Raw genomic sequence first — 17,831 nt, forward strand, 5'->3', positions numbered from 1 at the left:
ATTTCATTGTGATATAGTGTGTTAGACCAACACAAAGTAGAGTAAAACTGTGAAGTGAAAAGGTCATGTTTATTTAAAAAAAAAAAAAAAACTATCTGAAAAGTGTGGCATGTATTTTTATTCATCTGCCACTGTCGAATGAATTACGGCTGTGGGTTTTGAAGGGTTTTCGCGGTATGTTGCTACCAGCTTTGCCCATAGAGGTTTAAACTGTTTGCCTATTGTCCGTTGCTGTATAACTCAAGGTCAATCAAACTGGATGTAAAGTTTTATTGAACATACATTTTCAAGGCTTGTCAAAGATTTCAGATGAATGTGCTTTGATCTGGAGGCATGTTTACAGCACGTTTCCTGGGTTACCACTGGCCTTTTGGCTACTTTCTGATTCACACTCTCCGTGACCAGCATTTCAGTTTCGGTGAGTGTCCAAGTCTTGACTGGTTTACACTGGTTGCCACATGCTTTGTTTTCAGATCACAGGATAAAGTTTTGTGAGATGCTTAAAGTTTAGGATATTGTTATGTAACCTAATCTGTGCTTTAAACTTCAACACAGCCTTAACTACGACATGCCTGCTGTTTCTTGGTCTTTATGATGCTTATGTAGGTATAACAGAGTAAGAGTGGATGAATACAAGTGTAAAAAAAAAAAGCATGAATTATTTATTTCCATGTGTATGTATTTTCATGTGCTACTTTGTGTTGGTCTACCACATAAAAACAGTAGCGGTATTCTGGCAAAAAGTCAAGACACCAAAACAGTCCTCTGCATTCTGCATCTCTTCTCCTGTCTGCTCCCTTTGTTGCTTCACTTCTCTCAACGGAAAGACTTTCCAGTAAAGGACAGACTGATCATGTTTGTACAAACTCAAGTGTGTCCTGTGCTGCTCTGTATATCCGCGTCTGCTTGCAGACCCCTGCATGCATATTTCAGGTCCTGTGTAATGTCCAGGAAATCCCAGACAAAAAAAAAAAAAAGAAACTGAATTGAACATTGTGTAAACAGCCCATGACAAACTTCTGGAGGAGCCCTTCAACTGTCTATTTATATTATTAATTGTGCTCTCTGTAGATAAGCCGCTTTCAACAAGGGAGGAGTGCACAGACTCAGTATTGTCTCTATGGATTGCAACAAATGGCTCATGTCACTGCTTACTGTGTTCCAGCCACAGCCAAATACTGTGGGCTGATTAAATCATTTCATTATAAATTGCTTCCAATAAGCCAGAAAATCTGCACTCTTTTAAAATGGTCTTAGTTCAACAGTTTTTCAGCTTTCTGAAGGTATTTCAAAATTGTGCTTGCTGATTTTTTCACTCATTCTATCAATTTCACACAATCCAGTGACAACAGCTTAATGTGTGAAACATAAGGAGAGTAATAGACCGAAAAAACTAATTACAGCGGATTAAGAATAAGATTTTTATAGTACGAGATACTTCCATAAAAATGCACCAAGATATAAAACTAAACATATATATTTATCTAACTGCTTTTATTTGAATTAGATAAATACCATTTATTCCTACTGCTGCTAAAATAATTTTGCAATACAATGAAACTATTCTAGAGAACAGTATTTATAATAATATTAACCTGTTCTGTAAAAATATTGAAAATATCTGGAACAACATAACCAAAAAATATTTGTTTTGAAAACTTTGGTTGATCCGGTCATCTGAAAACGAGCCAATGCAAAACACAAACTAATTAAAACTTAAATTTAGGTTTTTTGAAAAGATCCAGACCTAACACAGACCTTAATGAAATATCCATCATTTAATTATTAACTGTATGAAACCTTTTCAGCAATGGCCTTATTTTTGCTAACATACAATTATCTGTCCATTATACTGTCGTCTTTGACATCTCTCACTGAGAAAAGAAATCTGAATAAATTAATTTCTGATTGGTTATTGGAAAGGTATTATTTTTAAATCAGAGAAGTCCAACTTTGAGTTGAAGATAAGAAAAAGACTACTTTAAGGAGTTTAACCAGATAAAATGAGGAAAAGTTAAAAAAAGATGAAAAGAGTAACGTCTCTGTCAAAGAACTCAGAATTTCACACAAACCTTTAAAAGTTCTTCAAAGTAAAAGAAGAAAAGGAATCTATGAGTAGATTAATTGTATAACATTTATCAAAAGACAAAACAAAAAATCAAAACTACAATGACACCTTACTTCTTTGTAACAACAGCAATAAAAATACAATAACTTGTCCAAACTGTTATATTTGACATCCTTCAGAGAGAAGAAATTAATTTCTGAATGGCTGCTAATAAAAACCCTTAGGATCCAATTTATTTTCAGTTATATGCTAAATTGTCTGCACAACGTTGGTGTGTGCAGATCAGAGAATAGTCTTAGTACAGTCAGTGGTTTTTTTTTGCCTAAGTTCCATAGGCTTGGTTGTTAGAAGAGTCTTTTCTCTCTTTTTTTTAAATGAGAGAAGTGCGACTTAGAGTTGAGGTCAAGAGAAAGAGAACATTTTACAGAGCCCAAACAGAAAAAAATGAGGGAAAGTTCAAAAAGCTGAAAAAGAGTACTTTTTGTCATTTTCCAAGGAGTCAGAATTTCTCTCAAACCTTTAAAGGTGAAGGCTCTTAAAAGTGAAAGAAAAAAAGGAATAAATAAATATACTAATTGTGCAAAAAATGATGAAAGGACTGATTGTTAATATCAAAACTGTAAAAATACCCTACTTTGTAACAATAAAATGTTTAAAACACTTGCAAAAAAGAGTTTACTCTGAAATACACAAGATGTAGCTTGTGTAGACTGCCAGATGCTGCATTCAGTTGTAAGACAAATTTGAAATTTCATTAAAAGTATGAAGACAAATGATTATCTAACATACATGTACATCTAGAAAAGAAAGTGAAACTCATTATGCAACTTTATTTTAAAAAAGTGAAATAGCTAAAACTATTCTTGCAATTTTGATTATTATGACTTGCAGATAATAAAAACCCAACATTCAGAGTCTAAGAAAAGTGAAACAAAATCGCAAAATATCAATACACATATGATATTATAGACATACATTTCAGGATTCTGAAAAGTGTGTTTAATTCCAGGCTTTCTTCTCCTGTTGTGGAGGATGTCACTCACTGAAAGGTTTGCAGTCTGACCCACACAGGAAGCAGTCACAGGCACCTTTGCAGGTATCCTGAGTTAATTAGCTGACTATGTTGTGATACCATGAATTTCTGATATTTTACTTTTTCACAATGTTCTAATTTTCTGACAGACTGAATTTGGGATTTTCATTTACTGTAAGCCATAATCCTCAGAATTACAAGAAATAAAGACTTGAAACTTTTCTCTATGTGTGACGAAGCCATGTTGAATGAGTTTCACTTCCTGAAATTGGTGAAAAAAATAGCAAACTTTTCCATGCTATTGTACATGTAAATAAAAAGTATATAATTGTGTTTTGCTTGTTTTTTTTGGATCTAATCATTTGAACAAAATCTCAAAGAAACACTGGAATTTGATTACTTAAAAGTGTCTAAAAACGATTGATGAGGAAAAACTAAAAAGGTAATTTATGTAGACAAGGACAAAATCAGATTTGAAATACACTGAATGAACACAGTTTCTTTCAGTCTAAGAGCAACGTTTGTCTGACACAATGATACAACCAGATTCTTTTTTAACATTATGTTGTTCATCAACCATAAACTCTACATCCTCCTGAGTTTTTTGCTCCAGCTGGAAGCATGTAAAAAATACATCTCTTACCCAGGTGCAAGAAATTACTTTCCATAAAGATGTAAAAGGCTCTTAAAAATCCATTTCTTCAGGATGTTATGTTTTAGATGAATACATTTAGAGTACATTTAAAATGTTAGGTTTAGTTGATTAAAACTAAATAGTTCTCTCATTAATTAATAAAGTTTGAATAATTTTCCTGAAAATGCATCTCATTTCTTGGTCAATTACTGCAAAAGTGGATCTTTTGACCTACACTATCAAAAATAAAGAAAAAAAATGACTCAATAATAACAATGAACTTCTTCTTAGAGACAAAGAAAAATAACCAAACATTATTGCCGCTTCACAATAACAGAATCCAAGGTACATTTTATGAAATTCATATCCCTCCTTCCCCAGATTTCATATCAGCTCAGCTAAGCTCTGCTTCTTCAGCCTCCTCCACTGTTGGGATATTTCTGGGAGGTCTGACCAGAGTTCTCCCCCTGCAAACCATCCTGGCTGCCATGCAGCATACATGTTTGACTGGAGATTATTATTACAGGGGAACGGAAACAGAAATAGCTCCCGCAGAAGCAGTCCACTGCAGTGATCTAACGCACCAATCCAGCAGAGATTATAATGTCAACTAGTTTAAGACACAAATATGGAAAGAACGTTTTAAAAACAAAGTTCCAGATGACAAACATGCTGTTTTACTATCACCCCTGGCAGAAACGGATGTAATAAAACAATTATTATGAGCAACAAGGAAAAAGTGATCTTTTCACGCTGTGAATGGTGAAAATAGTAACATAGTGACTTGGATACGTAACTTCAAGGGTCTAACAGCAGGTTTTAGCTTTAATGAAACCACTGCCAGTTCTAACTTCTACATAAAAAAGGGAAGAGCACAACATGAATATCAGTTGAAGTTCTGAGCAGCAGGTGCTACACAATAACCAGCATTAAAACAAAAGTGAAAAATACATAAAAAGAGGTAGTTTGAGTGATAAGAATACCTATTAGTTAGCAGACAGCTCTGTACATGTAGGCTCACTTTGAAACCGCCTGGTTGCACACAAACAGAATCAAGAGATCAGCACCTAAACCAGGACACACAGCTGGCACCACGGCTCCTGTGTGACAGACAGGGAAGCTCAATCACTCCCCACGGAGAAAATACACGACAGCACTGAGGTTTTATTCAGGATGTTTTACTGTGAGTCAGACAACGGGAAAAACCAACAGGCTTCCGAGTTCACCTCTTTTGCTCCTTCTAATTTATGGCTTTTTGCATAACTTTGGTATTTAACACTGTCAAGTATCTATAGCACACACACCATCCTTCATTGCTTAATATTTTGCACATGTAAGCTTGCGTTTTGGCACATTGTTGGTTATTCAAACCCAATTTATAACCTCCTTCTTCAGCAGTTGTGATCTCTAGATCATCAAATCATTATTTTTTAAAGCAAAACGTCTGTTTCTTTAAAGCGCGCCACATGATTGATGACCAGACAACTTCAGGCAGCTCAACTGCAGGTCAGCAGGTCTGCGCCAGTTCCTGATGATATAACAATATAGTTGCACTGAAATGTCAAGGAAGACCCAATAAAATACTTACAATTTATAACTAACTTCATCTGTCACTAGCTATTAGATAGACAAGAACAGTGAGGCCAGGGCCAAGCTGCGAGGGAGCGCCGATAACACAAGGGCAGATTTTCTTAGCTTTAGGAATTGCAAAGTGAAAAAGTGGCAGGATCTAAAAGTGTTCCCCCCTCTGGAGCCTAGATGACTCACCCATCCAAAGATGAAACCTTTTGCTTTTTATAACAGAAAAGGTTTCACTGGAAAATGCACAGCAGAAGCCAACAGGGGGGCAGAGAAGACGAGACAGGCACCACTCCTCTCAGAATGACGGCACATAGAACATTTTTATCAGAGTCCTTTCGGTCGTGTCTGTGTAGATTAACAGCAGGCTCTCCGTGTCGATGTGTGTCAAGGCCATTAATGCATTTTACACTCTCCGTTTCTTGATCTGCTGTGTGCTAACGTGGTTTGTCAATGAGCTAATGCACAAGAGTACATAGAGGGGCTGGGTGTGTGTGTGTGCGTGTGTGTGGGGGTGTGTGTGTGTGTGTGTGTGCGTGCAATAAAATATTCATGGATAAGTACTCAGAACTCTGAAGAGGGTAGAGCACAAACAGCACCTCGGCAGACAAGAAAAAAAGCCCCCGAGGAATAACAGTGAGGAAGAATAACAAAGATAGAGTGAATAAAAGAGGGGCAGAGAAAAGAATACACACAATTTTATTTATAGTGATGCAATATCTACGATATGCTGTCATGCTATATTTATTTAAAATGACAAAAGTAGATCAATTTAAATTTTCCTTTATTGTTCAGTACATGTTCAAACAAACTATCTGCAATGTAGTAGCAAAATATACAAAATACAACACTTGAGCTGCTTTTTATTTGGCTGTTTCATGCGTTCTAAACCTCCTTCACAAAAGATTAAGAGGATTTCCAAAATCTCACAGACCAAGCAGTAATATAGAAAAGCCTTAATTTAGCATGAAGACAACAAATAGAAGAGCAGTGAACTACCCTGAGCATGAAAACCTCACTGACGCCTCCTTGTTCAACTTTTTAATGACAGTATTTATTCAAATTAACCTCAACATCTAAAAATTAAACACAAAAAGTATATCACCGATCTAAGGCAAAGAAAAAAGATAGCGGGAGTAACCAGAGAGAACTCACACATGCAGAGGAAGAACCTGGAAACTCCATGCAGAAAGACTAGAAACTGGGATTCAAACCCAAATCCTGCAGGCCAACAGCAAAACTGACTGCTCCACCGTGCAACCCAGAAGTAATACATTGAAAATAAAATAGAAAAAAAAGTATCAATAAATTGCCTAATACATAAAATAAATAGGAATTATTTTGACTCATTACTGATAATGTGATGTTTTTTGACCAATAAAAATCTTAATACTTCAGGTACTAATGTCCAGCAACCAATAGGCAAGTTCCAGCGCACCCTGGACAGATTGCCAATCCACCGCAGGGTTACACAGAAACACACATGGGACAGGCAAAAATACATGCATGCAGTCACATGTAAGGGCAATTTTAGAGCAGCCAATTAAGCAAACATGAATATAGTTGGATGCTGGGGAAAAGCCTGAATCCCTGAATGCACTTAGAGGACATGCAAACAGAAAGATCTCCACCTGGATTCATTCTCAGGATCTTTATTACTGTGAGGCAACAGTGTAAACATCTGTTGCTCCATGAAGCTGCAGCATGTGTTATGTATAATTTAAAGAAATTAACTTTGCCTCATATGTGTATTAGAGCAGGCAATTTCTAAAATATTTTAGTAGGACCCTTTTTTAAAAAAAATTTAGACTAATATGTTTGCACATACATTCAAAATGGGAACGTTAAATTAAACCCACATGCTCCACACTCAGCAGGTAAATCATAAAAAACAGCACAAACAGTATGCAAATTGAGCACCTCACCTGGGACACAGCGGAGGTAGATCTGTTTTTGGTTTTCTTAGCAGCTGAGATTTTTGCATGCACAAAGCACAATCCTGTGTGTATCTGCCTAATAGCCTGTGAGAGCAAATGTAGATGTAAAAACGTTTCAGGTATTCATACCCTTTAAACTTTTTCACATTTGGAATTTTACAAATCCCAAACCTTAATGTTATTGAACTTTTATGTGACAGACTACAAAGTAGTACATATCTGAGAATACATTGTTTTCTGAAAAGTAAGGCATGTCAGTACCCTTTTATTTACTCAGACACCTCTGAATGAAACTTAATGTAACCAGCTGCTTCAGAGCTCACCTACTTAGTAAATAGCATTTGACAAAACTGTAAAATTAATATTCTGATGGAAGAGCAAGGAGGGCAATATTCAGAGCACCACCCAAAGAGTTGAACTGTGGAGGAGATGGAGAGATTCGCAGCTCGAGGAGAATTTGTTGACACAACAATCCCAAAAAACTGACTTTTGAGAGGGACAAAAGAAATAAAAAATAAAGCACTAACAAGTCTCATTTACAGTTTGCCACAAACCACATAGGGTGCACACCAAACATTTTGGCCAACATTCATAACAATATACCAATTAGAAAACATACACATACTCATCAGCAAATCTTTCAATTTCAATTTTGAATCCAAACAGGGATAAAACGTCATAATTACTAAAAAAAATATATTTGCTTTATATTATTATTTTTGGCATATTCTGCTCTGCAAGTCATCTCTTGTTTTGAGTGTCACACATCTGATGCATGATTTCCTTCCATTTGAAAGGTTGAACTCATTTCTTTAAAGCAGGTTATGTTTTGGGAAGCAGAGAAAATAAAGCATGGTGAAAGCAGCAGCAGTCGTTAGCAAACTGCACTCATCAATACAAAACCATCTGTGAAAACCCCCGAAATTAAAAAGGGACTGATTTATTAACTAACTATTCATTGAATATAACAAAAATAAAAAAAACATGCATATAATGTTTTTACAGCCTGGTGCACTAAAATGTGAAGACATTGGTTTTGTGAAAATATTTTGGTTCCATTTATGATTTGTCACAGCAAAATGTTTTTCCTCTTTTCATTGTTACAAAACCAATTTGTTCACTCTTTCGTTTATTAATTGACTTTACATGTAGATTTCTTTAGTTACTTATTTTATGATTTTTTAATTTTTTTATAATATCCTAACCTTGAATACATGTTTTTTCTATTTCTATTTTCTATTTCAAGGTCAGGAAATGCTGACCTTGAAATATTAATTTTCTTCAACTGCAGTTAGTGAATTATTTACAAACACAACGAAAGAAGCTCTCAATATTTGAGATTTCAGTAATGAAACTTTGTCCATTGTACACAAGCCCTAACATCTCTCTACACACACAAAATCGCTAAAGAAAAACCTGGTGGTGGCAGCACCGTGATGTGGGAATGTTTTTCTATGGCAGGAATGAGGATGAGAATTGAAAATCTATGGCAAGTATTGAATATGGATGTTCACAGATAACATCCAACTGACTGAACTTAAATCATTTTGCAAAAAGAAAATGGTGTGAAGCTCTGGACAAACTCCAAAAGAGTTAAATATGTAATTACAGTGAAAGGTGTTTCACAAAATATTGACACAGTAAGGCTGAATTCCAGTTACAAGCTATACATTTTACATATTTTGCTCTTAAAATAGTGAAAACTGTGTTTCATTTTCTAACATTCCCCTGTGACTCTAATGTGACAACATGTGATATTAGTAGTTTTAAGTCTTAGCTAACAGGTGAAACTTCAAACAGACTTTCCAGCATTCTTTCTGCCACACCTGTCCATCTTGCTCTGGATTTTGTTTTGCCTGCCTGTATCTCCCACCTTTAGTCTATCCCCTTGTCTCTTCAGCTACCAGCTCCTCCACATCTCTTGATAAGTGACGTGTCTGCCTGTTAGCGCACAACCCAAGATGGGTGTCAGCTGCAATCTGGGCTGCTGCTCTGCAGAGGAACGTGGCTGCTCAAAATTGCAGAAACAATTACAAACGATAGGTCCCAAGGTCAACAGAGCTGTCAGGCCGAACTCCTTAACTTCCACTCCCCGCAGCACAGATGATAAGGAAAACACAGGCACAGGTGTTAATCGAGGGCACTATGCAGCACAGAGACTTACTGACTCACTCCTGCATACAGCTCATTTCCATCTCTATTATTCATGCTACTGCTCCTTGATTTGCTCATTGAATTGTTTCTCTTTGGCACTAGCAGGGTGTTCCAATGCTGCAAGGCCCTGTTCCTCATAAACATTTTATAGATGCTGTAATAAAAAGCCCAGTAACATACCCCAATCTGTGCCTATAACAAGAGATGTCTTTTGGTTCTTAGAGAGAACATTCAAAAGTGACACATCTGTGCTTAAGCTGTCACTCAGGAAACGATGGGACAAGTTCCTCAAAGAGGTGAGAAAAGAGCATGCAGGGAGCGATTCTAGAGAATCAAGCAGTTTGCAGGGAGAGAGTGGTATGTACATGCTTTCCTTTATTTACACATCACATCTAAACAAAAGAGTGAATGGGGAGGCCACTTCAGCCTGACAAAGGTCAAGTTTCCTAATGCAGGAAAACTGCTTCCTGCACAACTTAGCTGTAGGATTTAGTCCAGCAAGGCATAGGGCAAGATGACCTTTAGACCTCCACAGATCCCCAGGGGTCCCAACATAGCATAAAGCGCGCACACACACACCCCCACAAACCCCTGCTCACCCCTCCCCACACACACACACACACACCCACACATAGAACCATAACTCTCTCAAGCAAGGTCATGGACGTCATGACATGCCAGTCAGTTAACATCCACTCATCAGTGTCATGAATTTCACATTTATTTTTGGGCTGTTGAAATTGACTCTCTCCGGAACGGTTGAGTTCATTTAAATTAGGCGATCTTCTTTTTGCAGTATAGTCCATAAAATTTCCCTTTGGGTTGAGGTCATGGCCTCAACAATCATTGATTTTTGGAGAGATCATCTTTAACAAAAAAAGCCATCAAAATTCAGGATAAAAACACAGACATAATAAATGACCTGTACTTGTATAGTGCTTTATCTAGTCCAAATGACCCAAAAGCTCTTAACACTACCTTCAGTCATTCACCTATTCACATGCTGATGGTGATGCGCTACTAGAGGTGCCAATATTTTATTGTCTAGGGATTCCATTTTAATTTTTAGGGTCACAATTTGATTCAGAAACCAGTGTTTTTATTCAAACAGTCTAGAGATTTATTTGAATTGATTCAGAATTTCCACATTTAAGACTTGTGATTCTCTGTAAGATATAATTTTTTTTCCTGCACCTACAGAGGTGCAGGAAAAAAATTAAAATTTAAATGTATAGATCAGGTCAACATTAAGCTTCTGGCAAGGCCCCAACCTCAACTACAGTTAATAATTATAATTAAAAATTGTCTCCATGAATGAAACTAACGAAACTACATTGAAGCCACAACTGCCCTGGGGCAGTCTGATAGAGGCTGCCCCCAGCCTCTCAATCCACCAGCAGGCAGCAATAGCTGCCACTAATCACCGAACACTACATAACAGACCTGCAGGTTCATAGGAGCAGCTATTGACTCACAGTTGACCTTTAAGGAGAAACCAAACTGTACTGGTGACTGGGGTCACTAAAGATTCTGCATGCAAAGGAGGGTTAATAGCTTCGTTTTCTGTAAAAACATAGTATCAATGCCTTTGCTGACATTTTGTTAACATTATAATTCCTGTAGTGGTTTGTCTTTCAAGGAGAGAAGTAATTTAAACAGCATTGTTAAGGTTCATCTAAGATTATTGGAGCTTATTTGGAAGACTGGAGCTCTCTAATTAGCCATTTAGATTGAAAACAGCTCCGGCTGTGCTGAGCTTTGAAACGCATTCATGTGTGTTACATGCATCACGCAACAACATTATTGCCCTATGCTAAACCAAGTGGAGAACTGAACTCTACTCTGTGCAGAGATACGTGGAGCTTAGTGAAGCTTGCTTTCGGTTTTGGTCAAAAATAAAACTAGTTGAGGCTTGATGGCTGCGATGGACTGGCAACCTGTCCAGGGTGTACCCCGCCACTCGCCCGAAACATTCGCTGGAGATAGGCACCAGCACCCCTCCTGACCCCGCTAGGGACAAAGGTGTACAGAAAATGGATAGATGGATGGCTGGAGTCTTGGTGGTACCCTGATGGACACTTCTGCAACCAATACAGATATCTAACATCTGACTCCTTCACAAGCTCCATGTTACTCTCTGAATCTTAGCATCTCATCATAATTTTCTCACCCTTGTTTTTCTCTCTTCCTGTCCAATTTATAATAGGAGGTTTTGTAATGTTGTTTATTGTCCAAGAAAATGTGCAGCTTTGAACAGAAAGCAGAGCCATTAATTACTTGTCAATAATAAAAACTCAAACTAAATGCACTTATATCTTACTATGTAGGTAACTCATATCAAACACCCACAGAATTTAATTGTCTTAGTCTCAAGCAATCATTCCAAAAACTTAATACTAATCTGCTTGTTCCATTCTAACACTGATTTTTACAGTCATCTTATTGGAGAACCCAATTGTGTCCAAGTTTGAACAATCTCAGCCATGCGTCATTCTCAGATGAAAGAATGTTTTTAATAATTTTAAGAACAATAGATGCTCAAGCCTCTGAAACTGGAACATATCACTAAAATTCACAGTTGTCCCCAACTACAAGTCATACAAGCCAAATGTCTTCTGGAGGAAAGTTTAATGGTCGGATGGAACTAGAGAGCGGTATTTGGACATAATGTAAACTGTTTGGAGGAACCTTATGAACCCACAAACACTGTATCAACTAAGTATGGTGGTGGTAGAATCATGCTGAGGGTAAGGGTTGTTGTTAATGGTTGAAATAATAATAATAGTGGAGAACTACTTGGTAGTAGCTTGGACTCCCTGGGGACTGTGGAGGAGAGAAGGATGAGCAGCACAATGCTGGTCATTATGGATACTGGTAACCATTCCCTCCATAACATCCTGGTGAAGCAGAGAAGCCACTACAGTGAGAGGCTCATCTCACTGCATTGGAGGACTGGGAGTTCTGGGAGGTACACTAGACTGTACAACACCTTGGTGATGGGAGGGGCTCATGAACTTGAGGGTGATGTGATTTCACTAGTAGTTCAAGAATGTTTTTGGTCTAATATGCCTTGCTCGTTTAGATTGTTGCACATATTGTGTTTTTTGGACTCTTGGGCTACTGGGTACCCAAATTCCCTCATGGGATGAAAAACATATTCATCTATTGAAATTTGGGCACATCGCTGAACAAAATGACACATTGATCCCCACACTTAAATTGAAATGTATAAATCAGGCCAACATTAAGCTTCTGGAAAGGCCCCAACCTCAACTACAGTTAATAATTATAATTAAAAGTTGTCTCCATGGATGAAACTAACAAAAATTAACCAACTCTGGCAAAAAAAAGAAAGAGTGGACAAATTTACAGCTAAACTTACATCAAACGTTTGTTGGTGTTTTTTCTGCAGATGACCAAAACACATTTAACAAAATATTGTAGAAGGTGCACCCACACCTATTATGTCAAATCATGTCTATCTAATTTATATTAGATAGACATGGATTTAATGGATTTAAGAAAATTACAAACTTACAATCAGTCCACCATGAAAAAGCCTAATTTGAGCCCTATGGTTACATTACACATCCTGATAATCGTTGAATGTAATACAGTGAACCCTCGCTATATCGCGGTTCACCTTTCACGGTCTCGTTGCTTCACGGATTTGCATCGTGCATTGTGTTCTGCATTCTGATTGGCTAAGCAGTCTCTCCGCTTCTTCTCTACCTGTGTGTCAACAACGTTGCGGTTTAATATGTACACGTACGTAAAACAGCTTGCCAAATTTAAGTTAGCACATTCTCTTGCAAGAATATTTTTGCCCAGAAGAAAAAAGAGCGACAACAACTACCGAGAACTATGTTCTTCTCTGGAAAAAAAACACCTGCACCGCGGGCTTTAGAAGAAAAAAACGCTACAGAGCGGAGTCAGGATGCAGCGGCTCAGTCAGAAGAGCAGTGAAATACACGAGTCACTATTTGTGCTACTGTACTTTGTATTTTTTTTCATAATCATTTTTCATTTTCTCCCCTTTCTAATCCAATGACTCGGGTCGCGGTGGGGCGGTGTTGATATCCGCAATTTGAAGCCTTCACTTCGTATTGATGATTAAAATTATTATTTTACAGTACAGTAGTTATTCGTAAAAAAAAAAAAAAAAAAAAAGTTTATACAGTACTTTTATTTGTTAAACAAATGCTTGGGCCTGTAAAAAGGTTTTGTTCTTTGGTTTCAATGTATTATGGAGTATTTCATGGTATAATAATTGTAAAAAAAATAAAGGTTACTACTTCACGGATTTTGCCTATCACGGGTTCTTTTTGGAACGTAACTCCCGCAAAAAACGAGGGTTCACTGTATTCTAAATTGCACTGGTAACCTCAGAAATAAAGGATTAAGAAAGAAAAATGCTTTATATTTAATTCATTTATTCATACAGACCCCTTTTTAGTAACTCTGGGGAATGAAATATTTCCATTTTGACAAATGTTAAAAAATAAAACGAAGCCATTAACCACTCCCCATATAAAAGAATGGAAATGTCACTCTAAATAAATTGCTGTATGCAAAGTGTTTTTCATTAATCAGCCCTGCTTGTAGCTTGGAACGAGTGGTCGTTGGCTCAGACTCGTCAAGGACCTTTACATTTACAATTTCCCTTTTTCCCACCAAAGTCAGGCATCTAGTTTCTAATAATAAAGCAGCCTGTTAATTTCACAGCATTTCGGTGCACCTTCAAAGAGACAGAGTGGTGATAAGCAGGGAAGGGTTATCAACACTTTTAGCATTTGAAGTGCTATTTGATCTGCAAAAAGAGACAGGACTAAATGCTAAAGGAGGTTTCTTAGTTGTGGACCTGCCAGATTTGTGTTTGAATAATTTTGAATGCAATGCAAATAATACGTTGCACAAGGAACAGTGAGCACTTTACGTAGACAAAACAAGAGAGGTGCGGCTCAAAAGCAGCACTAAAAGTAAGAAATGGGAAAACTAAGTCCGAAATCATATAATGAAGTATTAACATTTAAGAAGGGTTTTGCAATGATGGAATAAATATTTCCACATAAAGAACTACACTTTAAAATAATTCATATTTTAACACCGGATGCATGCATAATCACAAATACAATCTGATATTTAGCAGAAGGAAAACCGCAATTCTCCGAGTTACGTATTGTTTTTCATATACATTACCTTTTTTAATTCTGTTAATTCGAGGCTTGGGTACAGAGCACTAAAGTCAACAAGTTAGAGAAGCACCAAGAAATCAGATTTCAGATTAATCACCTCTGAGCAGTGAACAATCAGTGAACAGACTTCAACTAAATACAAATGGTTCTTGATAACCACTACATTCTGGGAAGCTGTTAGAGTATTTTACCGTTAATTGAATACCAGACTAGATTGACACAACCAGAAGCACAACATCAGATTCTCTAAAACACTAAACACGTTTATCTACTAAACACAGAAAAAACTTCCATGGTCTTTCCATTTTTTGCTTTTAAGTATTGACTTTTCAAATGACCAAACAAATCAACTGGTTAAACACACACTTGAGGTAGAGAGAAAAGATCCAGATGGAACAACAGGCATCATCAACATTTCAGCATGATAGTTATCAGTGATGTCAGAGGGAACTAAGAGCTCAACAAATCTAAGCAGATTCACACGTTAGTCATTTATCAATATAAATAAAAAACTGATATCTGACTATTCAACAGCCTAATTAATCAGCAGTTGACATTAGGACATATTTTGGATTGGCCTATGGAGAACTTAGGACCAAAAATGCAAAGAGCCGAGAGACTCCAGATTCAATCAGGATCTAAAGGCAGCAGATCACGGATTTTGTCAAGCAGAATAGTAAGATTATAATAGCACCATTCACCTGCCCTTCCTGTTCTCACAAAATCTTTTAAAAACATTAAGTTCAAACAAAGAAACTTTAATGAGCGATGCTTAGTGCATCAGAAATTCAAGGAAAGTAAAGCATCCCATCAGTCAGTGCGACTCTAGTGTGATGTTTTGTGCCACATACAAAACCTTGGAGAGATGCCTTCTCCTCACAAGTGTTTTCTGATCTTTTAGCAGAAAGAACACCATTTTTATCTGATTTCAGCAACGACAGACTTTAAATAGCCATAAATAAATACTTGCGCAGGCAGGTTGGGGCTCTAAATCCCTTACGAGTAGAAAGTTATAGATTTACGTTGATACACCCTTTGGCCTTAAGCAGATGTTTCCAGTAATATTTGTTTGCACAGAGCAGCAAGTATAGTTTCTAAGTACTGACAGATTTCAGCTGGTTTCTTGGCTTTCGACACCTTTTTGAACATCCTTTTCTACATGTGTTCAATAATTATCCCCTAAGTCATGGATTTCTAAGTGTGGATAACATGAGTTGTTGCTGACATCTGGTGTGAATTTTAAGCCCAATTAGAAATATTTAAACTAAGAAAACTGTTGACATGCCCATTTTTAAAACTCTGTCCTCTCTTAAATGTTAGATCTTTAGCATTTTCAGTGTGTGAGTTACCTACCAGCTAAATTTCATCCACTAAGTACTTGAAATGATATAAAAATTGATCACTCCTCGCTACTATCCTCTTAATGAATTTGCAAAACAAATTCCTGCTGAGTTAATTCATATAGTGTCTTGTAAAAATTTTCGTATCCTTTTAAGTTTTTCATATAAAGTCAGGTTACATCCACAAACATCTATTTATTTTATTAGAATTGATGTGACAGACTACCATAAACTTATTTGGAATTGTGTAGAGAAGATAATATGGTATGTTATCTTCAAACATTTGAAAAATAAAAGTGTGCGACACTTTTATATCCTGCCCCCTTTACTCAGTCACATAAAATAAAATCCTGCAAAGTGGCTTTGACAAGTCAAATAATTAGAAGACTCCAACTCCCAGAGATACAATAAAATGGCTTAGGTTAAAGCTAGTTTGTTTGTTAAAATGGTCCAGTCAAAGTCCAGGCTTTATTGCAGTTGAGAATTTGTGGCATGAATTTAAAATTGATGTTAACAGATCCTCTCCATCCAGTCTAATGGGACTTCAAAAAGGTTACATAAAGGAATAGGCTAATTTTTCAGTTCTAGATTTTACAAAGAAAGAAAGTTTTAATACAAAATATCCACTTAAGAGGAGGGAGAAGCTGTGTGTTGTATTTTTCAGGTTATTTATAGATTTCTTTTAAAACAATGAATCCTTCTGCCACCTTTTCACAGCTGCACTACTTTGTGTTACTCTAGCACATAAAACTCCAATACAATAGATAATAGTGTGAAATTGTTTAGATTTTTGTGAAGGCGTCTGACTCTACTCAGCTGTCAGTGATGTTTAACTCATGATGGCTCCTACTTACAGGGAAACCGTTCTGTTTGGGAGGAAGCTGGGCGGCAGGGTGTCCATCAGGTCCACATCATCACACAGCACTTTGACTCGGACGTGATGCCTGCTCAGCTCCTTGGACCTCTCAGCCGAGCAGTGACAGCTGTCAACGATCAGGTCCGGACAGTTTCTGCTGCTCTGGCTCGCCTCCCACAGCAGGGCTGTTAGGCAGAGGAAACCTAGCGCTCTCATCGTGGCTTAACGCTGCTTTTAAAGGGGGAACCTTTTTCTCTTCAAGTTATGTCATCCCAGCCTCTGTGACAAGTCGGGACCATCTCACATCGCGTTCAGTAAAAGTGGAGTAAACGCCGAGACAGCGTCACGCCGCGTCGGTCACCTGCTGAGTCACAAAGAGCTTGAAATCCTCTGCCGAACTTCTTCTGTCCGGGAAACCAGAAATATAATCCCGCTTCTGTAAACTTTTCATGCTCTTAAAAGAACTCCAAAGCGTTTTCGTTATGCCTGAAGGTCTAACGAAAACTTCCAGTGACGCACGTCCAAAAGTTGCGATAAACTTGGCGGCTGTGCGTCCTTCGGCGCAAACCAGAATGAAGATGAATCAGCCAATCAAGACTCCTCCTCGTGGTCCGCGTCAAATCCTTTTTCCGCTCCGAGCCGCAGCGCGCCGGGATCCCAGCCGCTGCCGCCGCTGCAGTCTGTGCGCCCTCGGACTTGTTGCGCATGTGGCGTCCAGAGAGTCCCTCCCCCGCTGTGTCCAGAGTCTCCGGACAGGCTCCACTTTTAATGACGTGTGAAATGAGCCCATTAAACGGTCTCTTCCTCTACAACAGTACAGTTTTTTTGACCACCTTTCTTGCTCCAAACCTCTTGATATACAGTAAAGTCTTGTGTACAGGTGCATTTACTGAAGTCAGATAACGTCAAAAATTATTTATTTTAGTGTTTCAAGTCACAAAGCGAAACTCTTATTAGGTGACATCCTTAAAATGTATTCCTTCTATTGTTGATGATTATTGTTTGCAGCTTATAAAGTCCTGTTTTTAATCACAGA

General features: G+C 37.5%; 1 protein-coding gene across 1 annotated transcript in view; it reads right to left on the bottom strand.

The window, feature by feature from the left end:
• The window catches only part of adgra1b (adhesion G protein-coupled receptor A1b), a 190,735-nt gene extending 173,226 nt beyond the window's left edge, over positions 1–17,509 (bottom strand). Inside the window, exon 1 of the mRNA XM_032553794.1 lies at positions 16,794–17,509. Within this exon, the coding sequence (XP_032409685.1) occupies positions 16,794–17,011 (218 nt within the window). The 5' untranslated portion in view covers positions 17,012–17,509. The remainder of the gene's footprint in view (positions 1–16,793) is intronic.
• Between the last annotated feature and the right edge of the window lie 322 nt (positions 17,510–17,831).

Source organism: Xiphophorus hellerii, chromosome 22, assembly GCF_003331165.1.
Source record: "Xiphophorus hellerii strain 12219 chromosome 22, Xiphophorus_hellerii-4.1, whole genome shotgun sequence".
NCBI lineage: Eukaryota > Metazoa > Chordata > Actinopteri > Cyprinodontiformes > Poeciliidae > Xiphophorus > Xiphophorus hellerii.